Source organism: Rhinolophus ferrumequinum, chromosome 24 (assembly GCF_004115265.2).
Source record: "Rhinolophus ferrumequinum isolate MPI-CBG mRhiFer1 chromosome 24, mRhiFer1_v1.p, whole genome shotgun sequence".
NCBI classification, from domain to species: Eukaryota; Metazoa; Chordata; class Mammalia; order Chiroptera; family Rhinolophidae; genus Rhinolophus; species Rhinolophus ferrumequinum.
Window position 1 is genome coordinate 12536236 of NC_046307.1, and position 20009 is coordinate 12556244.

General features: G+C 43.4%; 1 protein-coding gene across 2 annotated transcripts in view; it reads right to left on the reverse strand.

Annotated features, from left to right (window-relative positions):
* SPOCK1 (SPARC (osteonectin), cwcv and kazal like domains proteoglycan 1) overlaps window positions 1-20009 on the reverse strand; it is a 480272-nt gene that overhangs the window by 251910 nt on the left and 208353 nt on the right. Inside the window, exons 3-4 of one of the 2 annotated variants that reach the window (XM_033096540.1) lie at window positions 18368-18376; window positions 13132-13177 (exon numbers count right to left, since the gene is read on the reverse strand). In XM_033096540.1, the coding sequence (XP_032952431.1) occupies window positions 13132-13177; window positions 18368-18376 (55 nt within the window). The remainder of the gene's footprint in view (window positions 1-13131; window positions 13178-18367; window positions 18377-20009) is intronic. The other variant, XM_033096538.1, reaches the window with a different exon arrangement.

Below are 20009 nucleotides of genomic sequence, written 5' to 3' on the forward strand. Positions count from 1 at the left end.
CCAACCAAAATCCCAGTGCAGCAATTACACCGAAGGAGCTCAAAACCCCATGCACCACGCTGGCACGTGTGGAGGCTGACACACACCCCTCAGTGTCCCCACACCCCACCTCTAGTTTTAAAACTAGACATGAAGCATTTGAATCTATTTCTGGATGAAGAAATCTGTGCCTGGCTGTAAACACAGAATGACAAATGCTCACCCCTCAGCGGACAGTGTCATTTTGCCATCACAAACGGGGCATTTCTCCTCCTGCCTAATCACTGACAGAAAGCAGGACTCAGGACTGACCTCGCTAAAAGCAAAAACTGTACTTATTAGCAGATGCCTGCCAATACTTATACGGCTCATACCCCCCAAATTATATTTTTACCTAAGGGCATATATTTTTGTTTTTACAAATAATTTCTGTCAGCAGGATTGCCAAGAAGTCACAGGGCTTAAGTTGGGCATTTTATGTGTTTCTGTTGAGTTTTTAATGAGTGCTTCATAATACTGGCTTGAAAATATTCCAGAAGGAAAGTACTGCATCTAGATGCTGGGGCAGTGTGCCCAAATTCTTCTACCACGAGGTCAGAAAACATTTGTGAACTGCACCCACCCCTGCACTCCTCCTAAGGCAGCCACTGTGCTTACAGTTCTGTTGGTGGCAAAGGATTTCATAACGACAAAATCGCATAGAAATTTGGGGATGTCTTTAAATAAAATGTGACTTTTATTGAGCATGTTAGCATCTGCACACATTTGAGAAGGTGGGCTTCCAGTGGTGGACAGGGAAAGAACGCTGATATTCATAATCACCCATTTGCTGGTGGGTTTGAATTGACTTTCAGTCTTGGTGTGGGGGAGGAGGACGATGCATGCAGGTATCAGAGTTTGGGTTTGGATTCTGAATGTCTGACCGAGGACATTGGCTCTACCCGCCAATGGGCTGATGAGAGGAGATCCATTTGCTTTTGTTGATTGGCAGCACGGATCATCTGAACTCCTCCTTCCTGCCAGGAAAAGCCCAGAACTCTCTGTTCCCAATGCTCATCAATTACCAGGAACAAAACGATCAGAGTATTCCTGATGGAGATGCAGGCTTTCCCTTCGTCCTGGTATTCTCAATTTTACCCATGTATCAAACCAGACTTTAAAAGACTGTGTACTCTGTACTGGGTTGGCCTATGACTGAGTTAACTTACAGAACTGCACTTTGGCTACAAGCCACTGGTGTGCACTGACAGACCTTGGAGGAAGCAATCGTAAAAACTTACCCGTGGTGATATTTACTGTAAGACTGTCAAGGGTGTGGTCCACTCTGACACAACTCACTTTTTGAGAACTTACTGGAGGAAGGGAACTCTGGCCTCAGTACCAGGACACTTCATACTCCTCCTGCCTTATTTCCAGGTCACAGGCACATAAAGTTGTGTGTTTCCTTCCTCACTTTGGCTGTTAGGAAACCCTGGGGCCAGCTCTAGAAGTGCACACAAATTTATTGTGCACGTATTTTCAGTTCCACCTTTGTTGTAGCTTTATTTATTTATATTTTTCCTTATATCTAAATAATGTCAATCTATTCATTTTATCACCTGACACTTATATATTTCTGAAAGTTACTTTCTAGTGAATGAGACACAGAAAATAAATTGTTTTAAAAAGATAGAAATGCCAGATTATCATGCATTTGGTTACAGACCTGAGGACAGTTGAGTGACATTTCAAGTACGTATCTAGAGGGAAGCTGCACATTCATGGACCGGAAGTGAATGTAGCAGAACTCAAGAACATTTACCTCCATGTCTTAAAGTTAGATGGAAAGAAAGGGGTTGGAGTCAAGGGTGGGCAGGGTTTCTTGGGCGGCACAAACCCTGGGCAAATTCAGGGCTAGAACGTCACAGTGGCTCCCGTGGGCTCAGGATACTCTTTCTGGGGTCTTCTCCCCTTGGCAGTGAGCGCATCTGACATTTTCCACCTTTTCTGTCCCTTTCTGCCATCATTTATTTGCTTATTTATTTTTAGCTAAATAAGATCAGGAACAGGCTAGGGCCAACTGCTCTGTGCAGCACCCATCTCCTGCCGATGGCGGACCAGGCTGCCCCTGTCCGTGGTGCTGCCCAAGCCCTCCCCAGAGAAAGGAAACTCAACGTCTAACGATATCACTCGCAAGATCAAAGGGGCTCCATTTTTGCTCTGTGGCAATTGGTACGTGTCCTAAATCCCTGTGGTACCTCATTGCGTGTGAGTTGTGTGTGTGTAAGAGTGTGTGTGTGTGCATGCGTGAGGGCAGAGGTGTATTTTCCTCTTCTGGAGATTAAAACAATCCATCGTAAGGTGGTGCGGGGAGGCCGCCAAGAACAACAGCTGTAATAACCCCGTGAATTGCCTGGGGCCCACTTCAGCCTCGGGGCTCCTGTGCGCATTACATGTGGCTTCAGGCCTCATGGAATCTATGATGGCCTAGGCAAAGGGGACACTGCCTGCTCCCTCGGGCTACCCCACTGCTCCAGGTCAGAGGGTCCCCAAGGACTCATCAGCCTCCTGAGCCACAGGCAGAAGGCCAGGTCTGACCACCAGGCCCTTGGCTTCCCTCTAGGAGAGAAGCCACAGACAGTCTAGAGACATGTTTTTTTGTTTGTTTGTTTGTTTAATAATGGATTTATTTGCCAACACTGAAGAATTAGAAGATATCACACACATACAAAAACTTCACTTCCTGCTCCCCTTCAGAAATTATAAGTCCTGGAAATGCTGGGTCCCATCCCCTCACAACCACACCCCTGGCTTGTCACAGACTCCACACCTGCCCAGTGTCCCTGCACCAGGTCTGCCTCGCTGTTTGCAGTCCCTGCTGTAGGACTATTGCTACATCGGAATGATCTTCAGAGACACTGGGGTAAAATGAAACAGCCTGCTAAAGTAATGACTTACCGTTTCCTCTTATGTCTTAATAAATGTTTTTAAAAGAAGTGTCCTATCAAATTTCACTTCTGTAGCCATTGATAGCCATTGATAGCCATTCAGCTATCAGGAAACACTCTTCCCATCAGATGCTACCCCTCCAGCCTACCTCCAAACATCAACCCATCCTGAGCAAGGCTCACGAGTTACTCCCTCTAAGACCCTTTTCCTGACCCTCACCCAGGAAAGGCTGACTGTCCCCTCCCCTGAACCCCAAGCTACAAGGTTCTGTCAGGGCATGTCAGACACACTCTCACAGTTATTCTACCCTCTTCCTCTCTCTCTCTCCCCATGTCCCCTCCCCCATTTCTCTCTCTCCCCCTCCCTCCCTCCCTCCTTCCTTCTCTCCCTCTCTCGCTTCCTCCCTCCCTCCTACATAGACTATAAGCACCCTGAGGAAAGTTTTTGTCACATTCCTCTTTCGAGTTCCTACATGTAACCAACTCAGCATCTACTAAGTGACCAGCTTTTGACTGAACTCACTGATGAATTACCTCCCGCAGTGGATGGCATTAGTGGGCACATCAAAAACCTCTAAGAGCCCTTCAAACCTGAGAATCCTGAACCAAACATCAGTCCTCTGTCTTTTATCAAAGCTTGATTGCCTTTATCTTGGTCATTGTAGTAAGACTGGATCAGGCATCACATCAGGAGTTTTTCTGACCCCTCAGGTCGTAGGTGTGATAAAAGTCATAGTCTCTAGTTTACAGATTAGGAAATTTAGGCTCAGAGACGTTACGTGCTTGCCTAGCTACATACAGCTATTAAAAGGAAGAGCTGGGAATTGGACCCAATCTTTGAGACTGCAAAGCTCAGGGTCTTTCCAATGTATCACACGGCCTCTCATCATACACAGTTATTAGGGCAGAATGAATGTTTGATAGGCCTCCAGCAATAAACTGCTATATAACACAACGGAAGACCTTAACAAAAGAAAACCTCTCTCTCTCCGGCACAAGAGCTATGGGGACAGAGGTGATCCTGGCAGTGTTTCTGCAACCAGCTATCTCCCTGTAGTGAAAATGCTCTAATCCACTCGACAGTCTCAAATGAGGAAAATTTAAACAGCATTATTGATCGATTTTAAAATTCAACTGACATTTTCCCTATTGAGAATTTCCTCAAACCAAGGCTGTTTCATTAGGTCTCAACAAATACAATATAATTAATTCAGGGGCTGTTGTTCTAGCAGGTGGAATAGCAGGAAGGATTCTTTTTCTTTTTATAAAACTAACACTATATTTCACATATTTGGGGAAAAGGTAATAAACATGTCTTTAAAATGGATGTGTTTGTGCTAAAAGAACCTCTTAAGCATAGTAATAGAAGGTTACAGTGCCCCATAATTGCAAGGAAGATTTCACTGCCCTTCACGATCCCCTATTTTTTTCCACCCAAAGGGTGGAACACAACCCAGAATGGCTGTTGCTCCTTGATTCTGGAGGCACTGGGTGCTCCTAGAGAAGCCACGGGAAAGCCGGAACATAACGCTGACACAGCCATTGGCACCTCATGAAGCAACGGCGCCCACACAGACAGAGCTGACTGAGCTGGGAAGAAACTGAGGTTTACTGAGCACGTGCCACACACCAACTCCAGGCCTAGACCAACATGATCTCACTCAATCCTCACAAACGCCCTACATGACAGATATTGTAGCCCCACTTTACAGATGAGAACGTGGAGGCGAGATAAGTCAAAGTACTCAAATGTACGCAGCGAGTTAACAGGAGAGCCAAGACTTGAACCTCCTCTTTCCTCTACATCTTTCCTCTACAGACTCAGGGAGAATCGCAAGTACCTCCTCCTTTGGCCTTTTCTGCTTTTTGTTGTGAGCCCCCCTCCCTAGTCCTGATGTTTAAAAGGCCCATTTAATTTCATTGGTTTTATTGAAGTTACATTACTACCTCATTGGTTAAACTGTAACCTTTGACATAAGAGCATCAGGCTTCACATTTTTTCTACTTTTATGAGGAAAACATAAAAAGACTCTATATTGCCTGCTTAACTACCATAGATGGGAAGGACCCCAGGAACTCTCTAACCCACCCACTTTATTTAAGAGATGGGCAAACTGAACTCAAGAGAGGCCACGTGATTTGCCTGAAGTTGCACATTTTAATAGTGGCAGAGGTGTGTCCCATTTAAGCCCCCTCCAGAGATGCCATATGCTCTAGGCCAAGTTGCCTGATGGAAGAATCAGTGTGCTAGAAATGCTACAAAAAAGCAACCCCAACAGCAAAACACATGGAGACCACATAAATGTCCGCCAATATGGGAATGAGTAGATAAACTATACTATAACAGAATATTACACACACACACACACACACACACACACCCCCCAAAAAAAAGCATCGAAAACAATATTCAGTAAAATAAACAGGTTGGAGAAAAAAAAAATATTTCTGTTGTACAACATATATGTAACATGTTTGTTGTAGATATGCATGTATGCCATAAAAGTATAAGAACATGGACAAAACATTGCATGTTAATGATAGGGTCACCTTTAGGGAAAAGAAAATGGGAAAAAGGACCAAGGAGGGGCACCCTTGGGATTTCACTCTTATATCTGACGTTTTCTTTCCCTAAAATAAGCAAATAGTCAAAGGGAGCCAGAGATGAAAGATAAAAGTTTTAACTTCATCTCACTTCAAAGAGGATAGCCTGAGTTAAAGCAGGAGCACACCCATATTTGAATTAATAGGTTTTCTGTTTCTTCCCTGGAAGAACTGACTTGGAACATTTAAAAGTCAATACTAAAAAAAGTAAAAAAATAAAAAAAAATAATAATAATAATTAATTAAAAAAAATATTGAATACTAAGTATTTTAGTGTCATAATCAAGAAAACAGAAGAGACAGCAGTGGGAGAAAGTCTAGAGGGGTTGTGGCGGTCTGGGGCAGGTTGAATAAGAGGAACTGTTTCTATCAGGGGAAGAACAGTCCTTGAATTATGGGGAACGACAACAGTAAGAGGGAGAAATCAACCAGATGAAATATGAGGGAACCAGGAAACAATTATTAAGATGCTTCCCACAAACCAGGCCAGCTGCCTCTGAAAATCAACAGCTCAAAGTATGAGATAAGGTGAATAGGTCCTTAAACACAAAAAATGAAATTGTTCAAGGCTGTATGAATGCAAATCAGAGACTCTTTGTGGGGGAGGCTAAATTCCCCATCAAGAGGAAAGCAATGGGGACTTAGGTTCCTATTAAATCTATCATGTAACATTTCAGATTAATCTGGAGGGGAAAAAAATTCCTTTGTAAAGGACAATTTTAGAAATCAACAATTTTGCCTCCCCCATAAGCCCTTTAAAACTACAACAAAACACAAATGCCGAGATAAGCCATGGGGTTCTGGCTCCAGAAACACCGCTGGGACACAGGAAGAACTCCCTCCTTTTGAGTTTTAGAATTTTCACCTTGAAACAGTTCAGGGCCTTGGTCGGGATTTGAGCTTGTCAGGATCTTGGTATAACAGATTGCAAGTCAAAGTGCAAGGTTTTTCTTCTTTTCTTCTATTCAGGTGAACAGCATGAGTGAACGGGGCCCCTGACTTTCTGAGCTTTATTTTTATCTGGAGATCAATTTCTACAAGTTCATATTCTGCTCTAAAATCACCGGCATCACCTGAGATTTAGTTCCAATCAATTTAGTTCCAAGCGATTTAGTTCTAATCGTTGTTCTGGAACAGTGATTAGTATTTATTTTACTCCAGAAGAAAAAACATTATCCTGAAAACCAACAGCTACACACTTTACCTGAAACATTCATTTATTCATTCATATATTAAAGGAACGCCACTTGTCTCAAAAATAGTTCCCCATGATAAATCCCCCTTCAGCCGTTTCTCCTAAAATGGTTTGTCTCATCAAGTGGAGTTTCATAGCCAAATAAATCAGTGGGTTCCTTCCTGAGTGAACCATGGCTACAGTACAGAACCTAACTTGTGTCCCATCACTTCAGGACGTCTTCAGGTAATCAGAATTTCACCCTACAGTGACGTATTGATTATATCCATAAACTACCTTCCCAACTGACCAATGCAATAAGAAAACCTTTTAGTCAGCACAAGCATTTTGAATAATTCCAACTTTCTTCTTCAAAATGGACTGGCCAAGAAGCTTTGAAACAACTTGTTAGAATTCACTTTCCTTCTTGTTCGTCCCCTAGTCTGTGAATCCCCAAAGCAACACCTTTTATTTATTTATTTTAGCACAGTATTGTGGTTCATTAAATTCTCTCTTTCTGTCCTCTCCAGGCCCCTTAGTTAACCTTCCTCATCAGCCGGCCCCCTCACTCCAAGGGAAAAGAATCTTTGGTCCAGCACCTTTATTATGTATCACACTGAACGTGTTAACAGCTAAGGCTGGTGGTGCGCTGATCCACACACCACAGCCAAGTGGTACAAAAACCGTCACCTCAACTAAAACTGCCTGTGTAACTTATACAAACACTTGACGTCTTACAGATTTCTCAGTTTCCCAGACCAACCCCCCGTCCCTTCCCCGCTTGTTCTTGCTCCCATTCCCATCACCTCCAGTACCGTGGTCTCCCTTATCCATGGTTTCACTTGCCAGGGCTTCTGCTACCCATAGTCAACCTCAGTCTGAAACTATTAAATAGAAAAGTCCAGAAATAAACAATTCATGAGATTCATAAATTGTGTGCTGTTCTGAGAAGTGTGATGAAATATTGCACCGTCCGATTCGGGAGTTGAGTTATCCCTTTGTCCAGTGTCTCCATGCTGTGTACGCTACCCACCCATTAGTCACTTAGGAGCTGCCTTGGTTACCCAATCGGTTATGTGAGAGCGAGAGAGAAAGAGAAAGAGAGAGAGAGAGAGAGAGAGAGAGAGAGAGAGAGCGCGAGCACATTCACAGAACTTTTATTACAGTATATTATTATAATTCTTCTGTTTTATTATTACTATTGTTAATCCCTTACTGTGCCTAATTTATAAATTAAACTTTATCGTAGGTATGTATGCACAGGAAAAACAGTATATATAGGGTTTGGTACTATCTGCAGTTTCAGTCATCCACTGCGGGTCTTGGAACAAATCCCCCACGGATCAGGGGGGACCGTTGTACTTACACATACTCCATGCCTGTGTAAGACCCTGGATGGATGACTTATGACAACCTGGAATGTCCCACAGAGAGGCTTTCCTTCGTGTGGTCCCCATTATCTAACACAGCAGGCTTAAACATGGAGCATTTGGTAACTGTGTACAGAATAAATGCCTGAATGAATGAATGAAAGAATGAACACAATAAGAGTCGAAATCTCTTCAGCCCCAATAATGAGGGTCCAGGCTATACCACTACCATGACCCACCTAATATAAAACAAGCCAGCTGCAATTGAGCCCCGAGAGTTTCAGAGCATTACAACTCTGAGGGCCCTGAGAGGGGGATAAAAGGAGAAAGACAACCTGAGTGGGAAGGGAGAGGAGCAGCAGGGAGAGGCAGCTGAACAGGAAGAGGAGGGAATGAGAAGATCAATTGCTTACCAGAACAACTGTTACGAGCACCTCCTAGATGCCAGACATACTACCTCATTTCATCTTCTCCATTGCTTTTGCTGTTGCCATTTCCAGATGGGAAGGCTTGGCACCAGAGAAGTTAAGCAACTTGCCTAGAATCACACAGCTAGTAACTGGCAGAGTCAAGTTCTGAACTTGGAGAGTCTGACTACAAAGCCCCAGAACCCATACTGCCCTTGCCAAAGTGTATCCCACAGAACACACTACGCTCTCTTGGTACCTAATAGGTGTGATGGGTGTGCATGGAGTGAAAAAATAAAAACATGTGGTCAAGGCAAATTTGGAAAATGGTAAGTTAAATGGGCTTCTTTACTAAAAGACTTCTTAGAGCTTTTGAATTGCTAATGAGATGAACAGAGTACGTGTATGAACCAAACTTATTTGACTAGGGATTTTTTTCTTGGGGAAGTATCTCGCTGGACCAGACGCCGCTTTCAGAAGCATAAAGTATCTATTCAACCCCCATTCTGTGCTCCCATGTTTGCCAGGTCCAGGTGAGAAAAGATACAGAGACCACTGTGGGGACAGAGTCCCAGAGAGCAGTTTCCAGGCTTTCGGCCTCACGTGGAAAGGGGCTGGCTCGGGTAGTAGATGGCCATCAGCTGTGACTAGTTGGCCGTCAGCTGTTACCGGTTAGCCATTAGCCCCTGATATAACTGCCGTGGCTGAGCTAGCAAGGGCGGATTGCAGTTAGCATGGCGGATTGGAGTTGACAAGTAAGGTTAGTTGGCAGAAAAGTGGACGGCGGGTTGCGGATCATGTGGCTCCTGCTTCCTGTGTCTCCAACCCAACCGCCAGCGAGACTATAGTGGTATGACTCCCCTATCTATGGCTCCGTGGGTGTTCCTTTTTGGCCTCGCCATGTCCTGCATTCTTTTGTGGGGAGCGGGAGCTGAGACCCTGCATGACAACCACACTCAAATCACCCCCGAGCCCTACAAGCCTCAGCCAGCCCCCTGCATGCAGGGGTCCTCCAAGGGCTTCCACCTCTCCTGCCTGTGCAAGACCGGAAACCACTCACATCCGCCCCTTGCACTCTCAAACTGTGCAGCCTGCCCAACTCTTTCTGTAGAGTGTCTGTCTTGGTGGATTTTACAAAGGAAATTTCTCACGTTAATTATCCCTTTCACTTTAGAACACATGTCTGTCCCTTCTGTGAGACTTGGCATTAAATCATTATAATCAAAAAGGATATCCTACTCTACCCAAATCTCAGAAAGAATTCCTCTTAGAAAAGCCTGAAGTTGAGGGCGGTTGTACACCACTGATGGAAGCATTAATGATTCACTTAAAGATAAGGTAAAGACATTTTCAGTCCGGTGGCAGGAGGCTGACAGGTGAAGCCCTTTTCAGCTGAGTGCCTTGGAGTCAATTACATGATAAGTGCTCGGTCTATGAAGCCCTATTGTTCCAAGTTCGGTAAATATCCTTAAGCAGAGAGCGCAATTACAGGTCATTAACTATTTCTTGAACACAGTGAGTGTCCTAACTATTCACCCCAATATCTAAGACAATTAGGAGCTACGACCATTTCAGAGGTCAACTTGCAAGCTGAATGGTCAGTCTGACCACCTGTGACAGCCAAATTCCAAGAAAATGACCAGACAATGGAAAAGTTCCTCACGAGTCCTGGAGGAAGAGCATCATTTAGCAGGTATGTCCTGGGTTCCTAATCACAGCTGTTGAGTCACCAAACTAAGTCCTCTAAAATGTTGCCCTTGTCATGTCACGCCTCTGCTCAAAAACTTTCTGTGGTTCCCCAGTGCCAATAAAACAAAATTCAAACTTCATGGGTTGGTATGGAATGTTCTTCACGACCTACAGTGTTTCCTGAAAAATAAGACCTAGCTGGACCATCAGCTGTAATGCGTCTTTTGGAGCAAAAATTAATATAAGACCCGGCCTTATATTAATTTTTGCTCCAAAAGACGCATTAGAGCTGATGGTCCGGCTAGGTCTTATTTTCGGGCAAACACGGTACCTCAAATCCACCTTTCCAGCTGCACTCTACCTGAATCCCCACGGACAGCCTTCCTTCCCCTTTTCTTCCCTTTCATTTCGAGCCCTCTCCACACCGACCTTCACCACGAGGCCCCTTCCGCCTCTATCCTGGCCCATATTTGTCATGTGAAACTCTGACATGCTTTCAACATGTTCAGTTTCTACAAACAAAGTTTTCCCCAACCACAAAACCACCGTAACCATGTTTGATTCTGGTTCCGCTGAGGAGGGAAAGTGACCTCTCCGTAGCTGGCAACTTGCACTGGAATCCAGCGATTCTCCTATTTTCTGGACGATGAAATGCTCTACATCTTCCACGCCTGTGGTTTATATTTCAGCCAGTGGTGTCAGCGCTGATATAGTAACCTCCCATTTTTATTGAGCAGCACACAATGTAATTGATGACATCTGCTGGGGCTGATATTTTAAGTAAAGGCTATTCTCAGTTCTGCCTCCTGTCCCTGTGGCTCTGTATATAAATAGCCAACAGCAGCTACACCTGAGGTACAAAGTGGAAAGTGGGGCTTCTTGGCTGAGGTCCTCAATTATAGCCCCATAAAGTCAGGAGGTTTTCTGGGAGGATTTATAGAAGCAGATCCGGCTTGCAAGCCTGCAATGCTAGAAAAATAGGGGGCAGGGGGCAGGGCTGTGCTGGAAATAGTTGCCATCATTCTTTGGACTTTTTGGTTAAGCAGATTTGAAAACCATGTTCTTTTGGGTGCTCAAAGTTTTTGTGTTAACTCCTCAAATCAAGGGAAGTTATTGTTTATATCCCCAAGGGGCACATGAAGCCCACGGTCATGTGTTAGCACTCCCATATGTATTAGTAACAATAAAAATGTCTTCCCTGGGTAAAGCTTTTGTATTTACTCGTAAGCCCTGGGGAAGAATAAATCTGGCAGTTATTTAGGCAACATTTGATTCTTATTGGACAAGAACCTATTTCCGGTTCTGGGCTAGAAAGAATCAGCTCACTGCCACTGTCAGCTGAGGTGCCTCCGTAAGCAAAATCCTGGGAGGCACATTGATAGAGGGGTGTGTTTATCAGGCACAAGCAACGTGCTGCTCTACATGTGAGTGTTTTTCCAAAACAAGGGCATATCCTTTCAAAAGAAATTTTTTAAAATTTTGACCATATTTGATGGAAAATTTTTAAACTAAATTACAAATACCTTCAAATACTTAATGTGATGTATTGTGATGATTGAGTCGTTGCCAAAATTGTAAAAGAGGGAGCCCTTGGAGGCCACAAATATCCATCTAAGCCCAGCCAGATGTTCCAAAAGAAAGCCTTCCTGGCACCTGCTCCCTACGCACGCGCACGCGCACACACGCAGTAAGCCCATCACCTGCAGACTCAGTGCTTCCCCACACCCCCGATGTCACAGCTATAACAACACACCCCACTGCAACTGCTGACTGAGTTATCTCCCCACTCCCAACTCTGGGCTCCTCCAGGGTGGGCCCCACAGTTGTTTTGTTTTACGTCCAGAACCTAGCTCGGTGCTTGCGCTCGACGTTTGAGAATGAACGAATGCATGTATGTATGAAAGAAGAGAATGTTGCCCTATTTGAAGGCATGAACTAAAAGGCATATGTGGACATTTTAATACCAATTCTGCTATAAGAAAACCCGAGTCCAGAGAGAGAGGCCCATTAAAATGACAAAGGAGAGGGCAGAAAGGGCACCTTCCACCACGTCACATGTCGACGCCTCCCTTCACTTCTTTGTGTCAAGTTTACCGCCACGATCACGTCAAATACTCAAGCGGCAGAACCGAAGTCACCCCAGGAGCATGAACCTTTGAGACTTGCAGGGTAATATTTTTCCTCCACGTCTCAGCATTCATTGCATATACAGACTTGAAGTAAAATCTACCATCATTTTCAGCAGCAAGGTCTGTGCCACACCAGCAGCAGTGGCCACACATGGGACGAGAGGAACGGGATGTGATTCACGGCGGTCCTCGCTGTCTCCTAAATCACTCACAGGGGGACTGGTGGTGACTGAGAATGGCATCAGGACACTGGCTTTACGCTTGCTGGTATGAGTGGAACAGCCCTCCTTCTGAGGACCCAACTTAAACCCAAGGCGTCAGCGAGCCAACTCGGAAACAAGTTTCTGTTTAGAAACCATGACAAAGTGTTTTGTTTTTGTGTTTGCTTAACAAATGAAATACCGGTGCCTTTGAAAGCCTCTCGGGATTAACCTGTTTCTAGAAAGAAAGTTTCATTTTTATGGCTCATGTGATTTGGGCAACATCTTCAGGCATAATCTCTCCCATGAATGAAATCACTGGGCTCAGCTCAACAAGGCACCAGGTTAGTCTGACAACCATTTTACTCTTTTGTTTTGTTTTGTTGTGTTTTGTTTTGTTTTGTTTTAACAGAAGCAACCAATGATTATTGTGGTCACTTCAATTACATTTTTTTTCTTAATCTGTCTTAGGCAATCTCAAACAAATAACTAATTTGATAAAACAATTTCTATCACCCCAGTCAATTCAGTTCCCAAAGTCAATAAAATAAGCCAGCTAGCTGGCCTGTGTGCAAACTGTCACTGAGCATGCAAGGAAGAAAAAAATGAGACAGCGTTTCTCAGAGAATACACAGCAAGAAATATCCTTTACCTTGGTCAAAGGGCTTGTTGGGGTTCCAGTTTCTGAAATAATCATCCTATATAAGGAAAAAAATAGAAAACGGAGGTCAGATTTCAGAAAGCTTCTCACATAACAGCATAAAAAGCTGCCTTTCTCCCCACTTCCCCAAAACACAAAGGAAAACACTAATAGCTCAGAACACTTTCCCAAAACAGACATTAACATGCAAACAAAAATATCAATTTACGTTTAAATTCTTATGTTTCAAACTGTAAGGATTAAACACTGGGATGAGTAAAAACATTTCAGCCTCGTATGGAAACAGCACTGCTCTCCTTGGTCTGACAGATAAACCAAGACACCTTCTAAGTGCACAGTGTATTTTCTATCAGTTATTCTGCAGGTGATGGCTGGCGACTCTCACTGATCATTAAGCCTCTCTGTAACAGCTGATAATTCAACAGTGAACATTTCCTGTATGTGTAGACATGTAACTCGTGGTGCCCAGTTCCAGTTTTCCAGCACTCACAAAACCTAAGAACAGAGGGTCATTCCAATGCAGGAATTAACCACAGGCATACATGTAGCTTAATACCATTTGTTCGGAGTGTGTCAAGAAAAACACCCAAAGGCTGACCAATCTGGTTGATTCATAACTATGTCTTCCTTGCATGCAGCTGGCATCGATTTATGCTCCAAAGCTAGACACTCCATTACTTAGAAATCGCAAGGGTCTGGGTCACTCACTCCTTTCTTGTTACATTTAATCTCTTCCCCACTTCTAATAAGCCTCTCCCTCCAAACCACCGCTGTCCACTCTCTCCAGCCCCCGAGAGGGAAGGGTAAGCCCCCACCGCTCCCCTGCACACCCAATCTATCAGCAAACCTGCACAGTGTGCAAGGTGCAGAGGCTTCCCCCAGGTATGTCTTCCCCACACTATTTTTAGGGCATGTGCCCCCTTTTCTGTTAATTTTCTCCTGACTATACCCAAATTATTTGCTGTATGTGTTTTGGGCAGGTACTCTGCATGCTGCAGTCGGTTTCAGAAAGCTGTCCAATTTCTCTTCCAGAGAAGTTAACTTACATCAAAGTGCACAATTAGTTTAAATTATTGTCCATGCTGTCTCCTGCTGCAGTTTATCTCTGACACAATCTCCTGTGAATTTTATCGGCCTCTGTGTCGTTCAATTACCTGGCTTTATTAGATCCTTGTTGAGTTCACCTAAGCCCTTAAGTAGATTTTAGAAAACTGGATTTAGAGTAAAATCAGAACATATCGCTTTTTGGGCAGTGATTCCATTTTCCAGAGCATGAATAAACATGAACAGGTTCCTCTGGATCCTGATGACTAGCCATTAAATTATTTTTAACTCCAAGGAATTGGCTCATTCTGCTATGGCTTTAATTTTATGGCACCACTGGCCCTCTCGCCCAGCTGGTTAGGAGGTCTCTGATGTCTGCACCCTGCAATATCACTGAGAAAGCTTCAAATAATTGCTCTGCCGCCTCTCTCTCCATCCATGATTTAAAATACAATCCAAATCTTTGGAGCTACGTGGCTTAAAACTCAGCGGCCAGTGTTAAATGATTCTAAGTTAAGGGCTGGATGGTAGGTGGAAAATTTAGGTCCTGATTTCTCAGTTGGATGGTCCTAGACACCAACATGGTGTCAACACGTTATGCTGCTCACGGGGTAAGAGAAGAGATAACCCCAGATGAACTCATCTTCACCACTGGAGAAAAATAAATAACAAACTATCCATCCTTCCAACAGTGGTTCATCAGTGCCCTCTTCACATCCAGAGGACGGCATCATGTCCAGTGGCAACATGGCATCTGGGAAATGCTTTCTACTTGAGTATGCTGTTCTCATCCAAGTCATCGGAAGCTTCGGATGTGTGTCCGACGTGTCACATCCTCTTTGATATCAAAGCAAGATTCGAACAAGTCTCAAGAACTGAGTATTCCAGGATGTTGCAACATCCTTGATAACGTGGTTGGAATTCGCAGCATGCTTCTGGATCTCGTCACTTTTCCAGGTTAACTGTAATTGTGGTTTTAACAAATTTCTTGGGGGGAAATCATAGTTTTAAATATAAAGCCTCCAAAAGCAGATATCTGCATTAGAATATCTGAAACCCATTGAAATGTAGTAACACTGCCTAATTGCTGCTAAAATGTGAAAGTACACCTTGAGTGAAAGCTTATTATGCAAAATGAGTCCTTCAAATAGCCCCTTGCTCAGCAAGGCCAAGCAGGGAAAGAAAATGATTCCTTGTATCTGATTGCTTTTGCTGTCTTAGAAAAGTGGATGGCCAAAGCGAAAACCAATGAGCCAAGAGCTGATAAAACCTTGGGTTTTTAATTGCTTTGGCTACACTTTCTCTGAGAGCGAAAGCCCGTATCAGGGGCCAAGATCATTAACACGAGGAAAACACTGAGTACCACGCCCACTTGGGGTATGGTCACTGAGCCCGGGGAAGGGGGCTTCTTCATGGGCATTCTGCAGCAAGATCTGCATAAGCGATGCCCAGACACATGGATCACGCTTCCATACTGTCCTAGCCAGGTCTGACGGGCAGGCACATATGGCACGTCCAAGCAGACTGGAGCTATATCCATCGATTCACTCTGCACCTCTGGGAATTTCTGGTGAGGTGGCATCCAAATCCACGTGAAAAGAGCTGAAGACAAAAGAATGCCTCTGCTGGAGCTTCACCTCCCGAGAATGTGCTCATCCATGAGTCCCACTTAACCATCCGGATGCTCAACGGACATAAGGACAGCTGTCGGTGGCCTTGAACCAACACTCAATAACGGGGCTGGTCATTTCTCCAAGGCCTAAGGTCTGGGGGCAGCACCATCCCAGCTTTTATTTTCTATCTAAATAAAAATATATAGTGTATATTTTGTATTATCCTAAAACAGTTCTGTGGACAGTTGTATCCGTTTTCTAACAGGTATAATTCCCACCCTGGGAAGTCGGGTGCCTGCCCGCACACCACCTCAGTGCTGCCCTGGATCGAGCTGTGTTCCTGCTGCGTGGACCCCAGGGTTCTGTCCAGATCCCAGGAACATGTAGGACTCTAAGAGCCCTCGCCTCTGATCTTCCTTCTAGCCCAATATAGTTGTGGCCTGTTAAAATTCAGACTGTGTTAAAAAGCATGTCAGATGTGTTAGATCAAACTCGCCAGGAGACGTGTATCTGTCTGAGTTGGCCTCTTAACTGGTAATTTTATCGTCTGGTGATGAAGCTTTTAAAAAGGACTTGCAAGGGCCTCAGCGACAGTTAATTTTTCACACATAAACCTAAATAGGATGATGCAGATCTAAATATAGTTATTTGCTAAATTCAGTAACTCCTTTTCGTGCATTTAAGATAGGCTGAGGAGTAAAGGACGGCAGCGTTAGGACACACGTCTATTTTGTGGGCTTCACTGCACAGTGTGATTGTGTCAGGCCTCTGCTGGACAGCGCAGAGAACAGCCTTCCTCTAAATCTGACCCATATGAGGAAAGGCTGATTGCACTTCACCGTGCCACTTCATAAATGAAAATTACCCCACTCTTTAAGGACTGTTAAAATCTGGAAGAACCTATCAATTTAAATACAGTTTCAAACTTGAGCAAACTGACGTATGTCTGAAATCATGAAATATCTCAGAGCAACATAAAGTCACAGTAAGAAGGCATAAAAAGTCAGCATAAAGATCACAGTAAGTAAGTGACAAATCGTTACACGTCTAGGATGAGGTAGAAGGAGGTGGTGCTGGTGGTAGAGGGAGAATCAGAGACTGGCATGGCTCCAACTTTTTTTTTATCCTCTACAGCTGATCAATATACATAAAACCATATTTCTTCATTTTATCTCAATAAATATCTTACTAACATAGAATTGGGCCCTATGAAATTCTTGGCACCCAGTGGCTGGTACAAAGGAATTTAACTCTGGATTTTCAGCTACTTTAAAGACATTCATTGTGATAAGCATTCATGGAAAGGAAATCTGTTTAAAATGTATACATATATAACATGTTGTATATTCTCATACATAACAGATATTAATGAGGCCATAATATTTACCAATACATAATGTAATAAAAGATACATGCACATATATATTCATATATACCAAAGAGCATTCTGCTCTACATAGTGTCTTTCAATAAAATCTTTAAGCCTTTAAATCTTTCAATAAAATCAATAACATAAAATGATGCAAAAATATTCCTGCCATAATTTGAGTGATTAAGTCTCTTCATCATGAATGCTCATAAGCAACTGGAAAGTCTATGGTTCTGGCCCATTTTGAATGGAAACCTGAATTTTTCTTCCCCCATCCGACAGCCCCAAAATGGCTGATGCAATTTAGTTTGACGATTCCCCAGGGATCTGCCTTTCCAGAGCTGCTTATCTCGGCTCCGAAGATTGTCAAAGCAGACTCTGAGGAAGAGATGGGCGGCAGAACCAAAGGGAAACCATTTCTGAAGTCCGACTGCTGTCTTCCCACTTCTGAAGATGTAATAGAGTGTCCACCTTACAGATTCGGACACTACAAATCAAAGACACTTAGCTTACGTGAAACAGATCATTTCTCCTTCATAAATATTTTAGCTAAGTTATTTGAACCTGCAGTTTCATCTGCAGATCACCTGAGATAATACAAACTACCAGCCTAGAAAATAAATGGGAGCCTCATTTATCTCAACCAGGAGAGTGTCATAAGCACACAGTAAGTCCTGGCCAAACTGTATAAAATACAAGTAAGCTGTTCCAGCTTTAACATCTCTGTATCCCTGTGAAGTCTCCATAACTGTTACTGGTGTGTATGTAAATACAGGTGGGTGTATATTTATACACACACTCTAAATCACTTTCTTCCTGAATAGGCTATTCTTTGATAAATTGGTCTGACATTTGGTATAAAGTCCTGCAGGCCTCAGACAAACTGATTCAGAAAATAACAATGTCAGTTGCTCTGCTCTTTCAATAAATAACCCACCAGTAAAACACAGATAATAACTGACAGTCATACTTGTACTGTAACTAATGAGAAAAGATAAAGCAGCAAATGGACTGTTTATATGCATTTGATAAATTGCATCCCCTGGATATACCATTGAAAAATAAATGTGTGCGGTGCTGGTTCACTGAACTAAAGCAAATATTTACCACTGAGATTTAGGATTTAGAATGAAATTTACATTTTATTTGGCAACTATTTCAATGTTATGTCTACGTAACAGTTGAAAAGTCAAAAACCTACCTCAACTTCCTGAGTACGAAAGCATTATAAACGAGAAAAAAAAATAGAAGAATCACATCAAATAGGAAGGAATGCAAACATTTGTGATAATTGCATCAAATTTTCATATTATCATAAAATTAGAAAGGTCATAGGCAGATATTTTCCCTTAAGTCACCAACCATCACTCCCTTGAAAAGTTCCCACCATTCACTAAATTCATGGGAAAAAACATCAGGTTATGGGGCGGGGGGCGGGGGGGAATACCTGAAGTGGGGAGAAATCTGAGTGTGCTCTAGTGATCTGTCATCACTGACGACCAGCTAGCAAAATGATGATTAAATCCAACACTCAGTCATGATTACTATCGATGAGAGTTTCCAATGAACAATTTCCTGTGGCATAGGTCCAAAGGGTGAACTTCCATAAAAACCCCGAGATGACATCAGAGACCAGGAGCAATAGACTTACATTTCTGCAAAGACGTTATTTTGCCTTGCAGCTCCAAAATAGCTTGAAGGGGGTCTGACACCTGAGAAAGACATAGATCTGTGGTCTTAGAAATATGTAAAATGAACGAGATTGCCATGGCGCCTCCAACCAATTCAAGGATTACAACCACCACAAAGAGCACCCCATCCTCAGGACTGTCTGTCTGTCCCTGTCCATCCAAGCTGGGGAGGAGGGCAGGAGTGACCTACTGATTTGGTCTTTTCCCAAAGAGAAAAGCTGAGTTTGAATTCCCTTCCCAAAGCACGCGCTGCACGTCGCTTTTCCTCGTGGGGAATGAATGGGTCTACGATGGTCCATTTGTCCTCTGACCAAGAAAAGGGGTGTCTCCCCAGACTGAAAGCCATCCATACTCTTACACCTCATTAACAAGATTACGGAAATGTCTGCGCTGACCAGGAGCAGCCTTCGGAACATCCAGCAAGGAGAGAAGCAGCCAGTCCTACAGGATCAAAGGCACAGCGGCCACTACCAACAGGACAGGCACAGCAGCAGATGTACTTCCAGTTTGCCTCTAGCACTCGCCAGCTGTGTGGCCTCGCACAATCCATTTAGCGTCTCTGAGTTGCAGTTCCCTTATCCGTAAAATAAGGCCACCGCACCTCCCTTGAAGGATGGGTCACAGGGATTTGTGATGACGTGACAGTGTCTGGTATACTACTCGACAAATAAAAGATTTACTCAACCAATTGAGTTGAGGAGAATTACTCAACAAATAAAAGACGTGCACTTTTGTGTCCATCTCCGGAGGTTTATAGTACTGAGATGTCCCGGGAACATTGACAGAAATGGGCTTTGTAGAAATAATATGTTTAAAATTTCCATGATGTGAATTCTTGTGCATTTGAACCTTATCGAGTGGGCCCGAGTGAAGGGAGACCAATTGCACCTGGGAAAAATAATCATGAAATATTTTAAATGCATGTAATTGTGTTAGTCTCACATACGAAAAGTGGCTGAGAAAAAAAATTCAATGAAATTTGAAAACTTCAGCTGCAGGCACGTCTCTGTTTAAAGGTCAGGCTCCCACTCTGCGAGATTTAGTGACCCTGTCTATTAAAAAAAAAAAAAAAGGTAATACTTACACCACAGAGCCATTTTTTGCATCTAGTGAGGTGTTTTGAACCATTGTCAGGTATTCCATGTCACATGA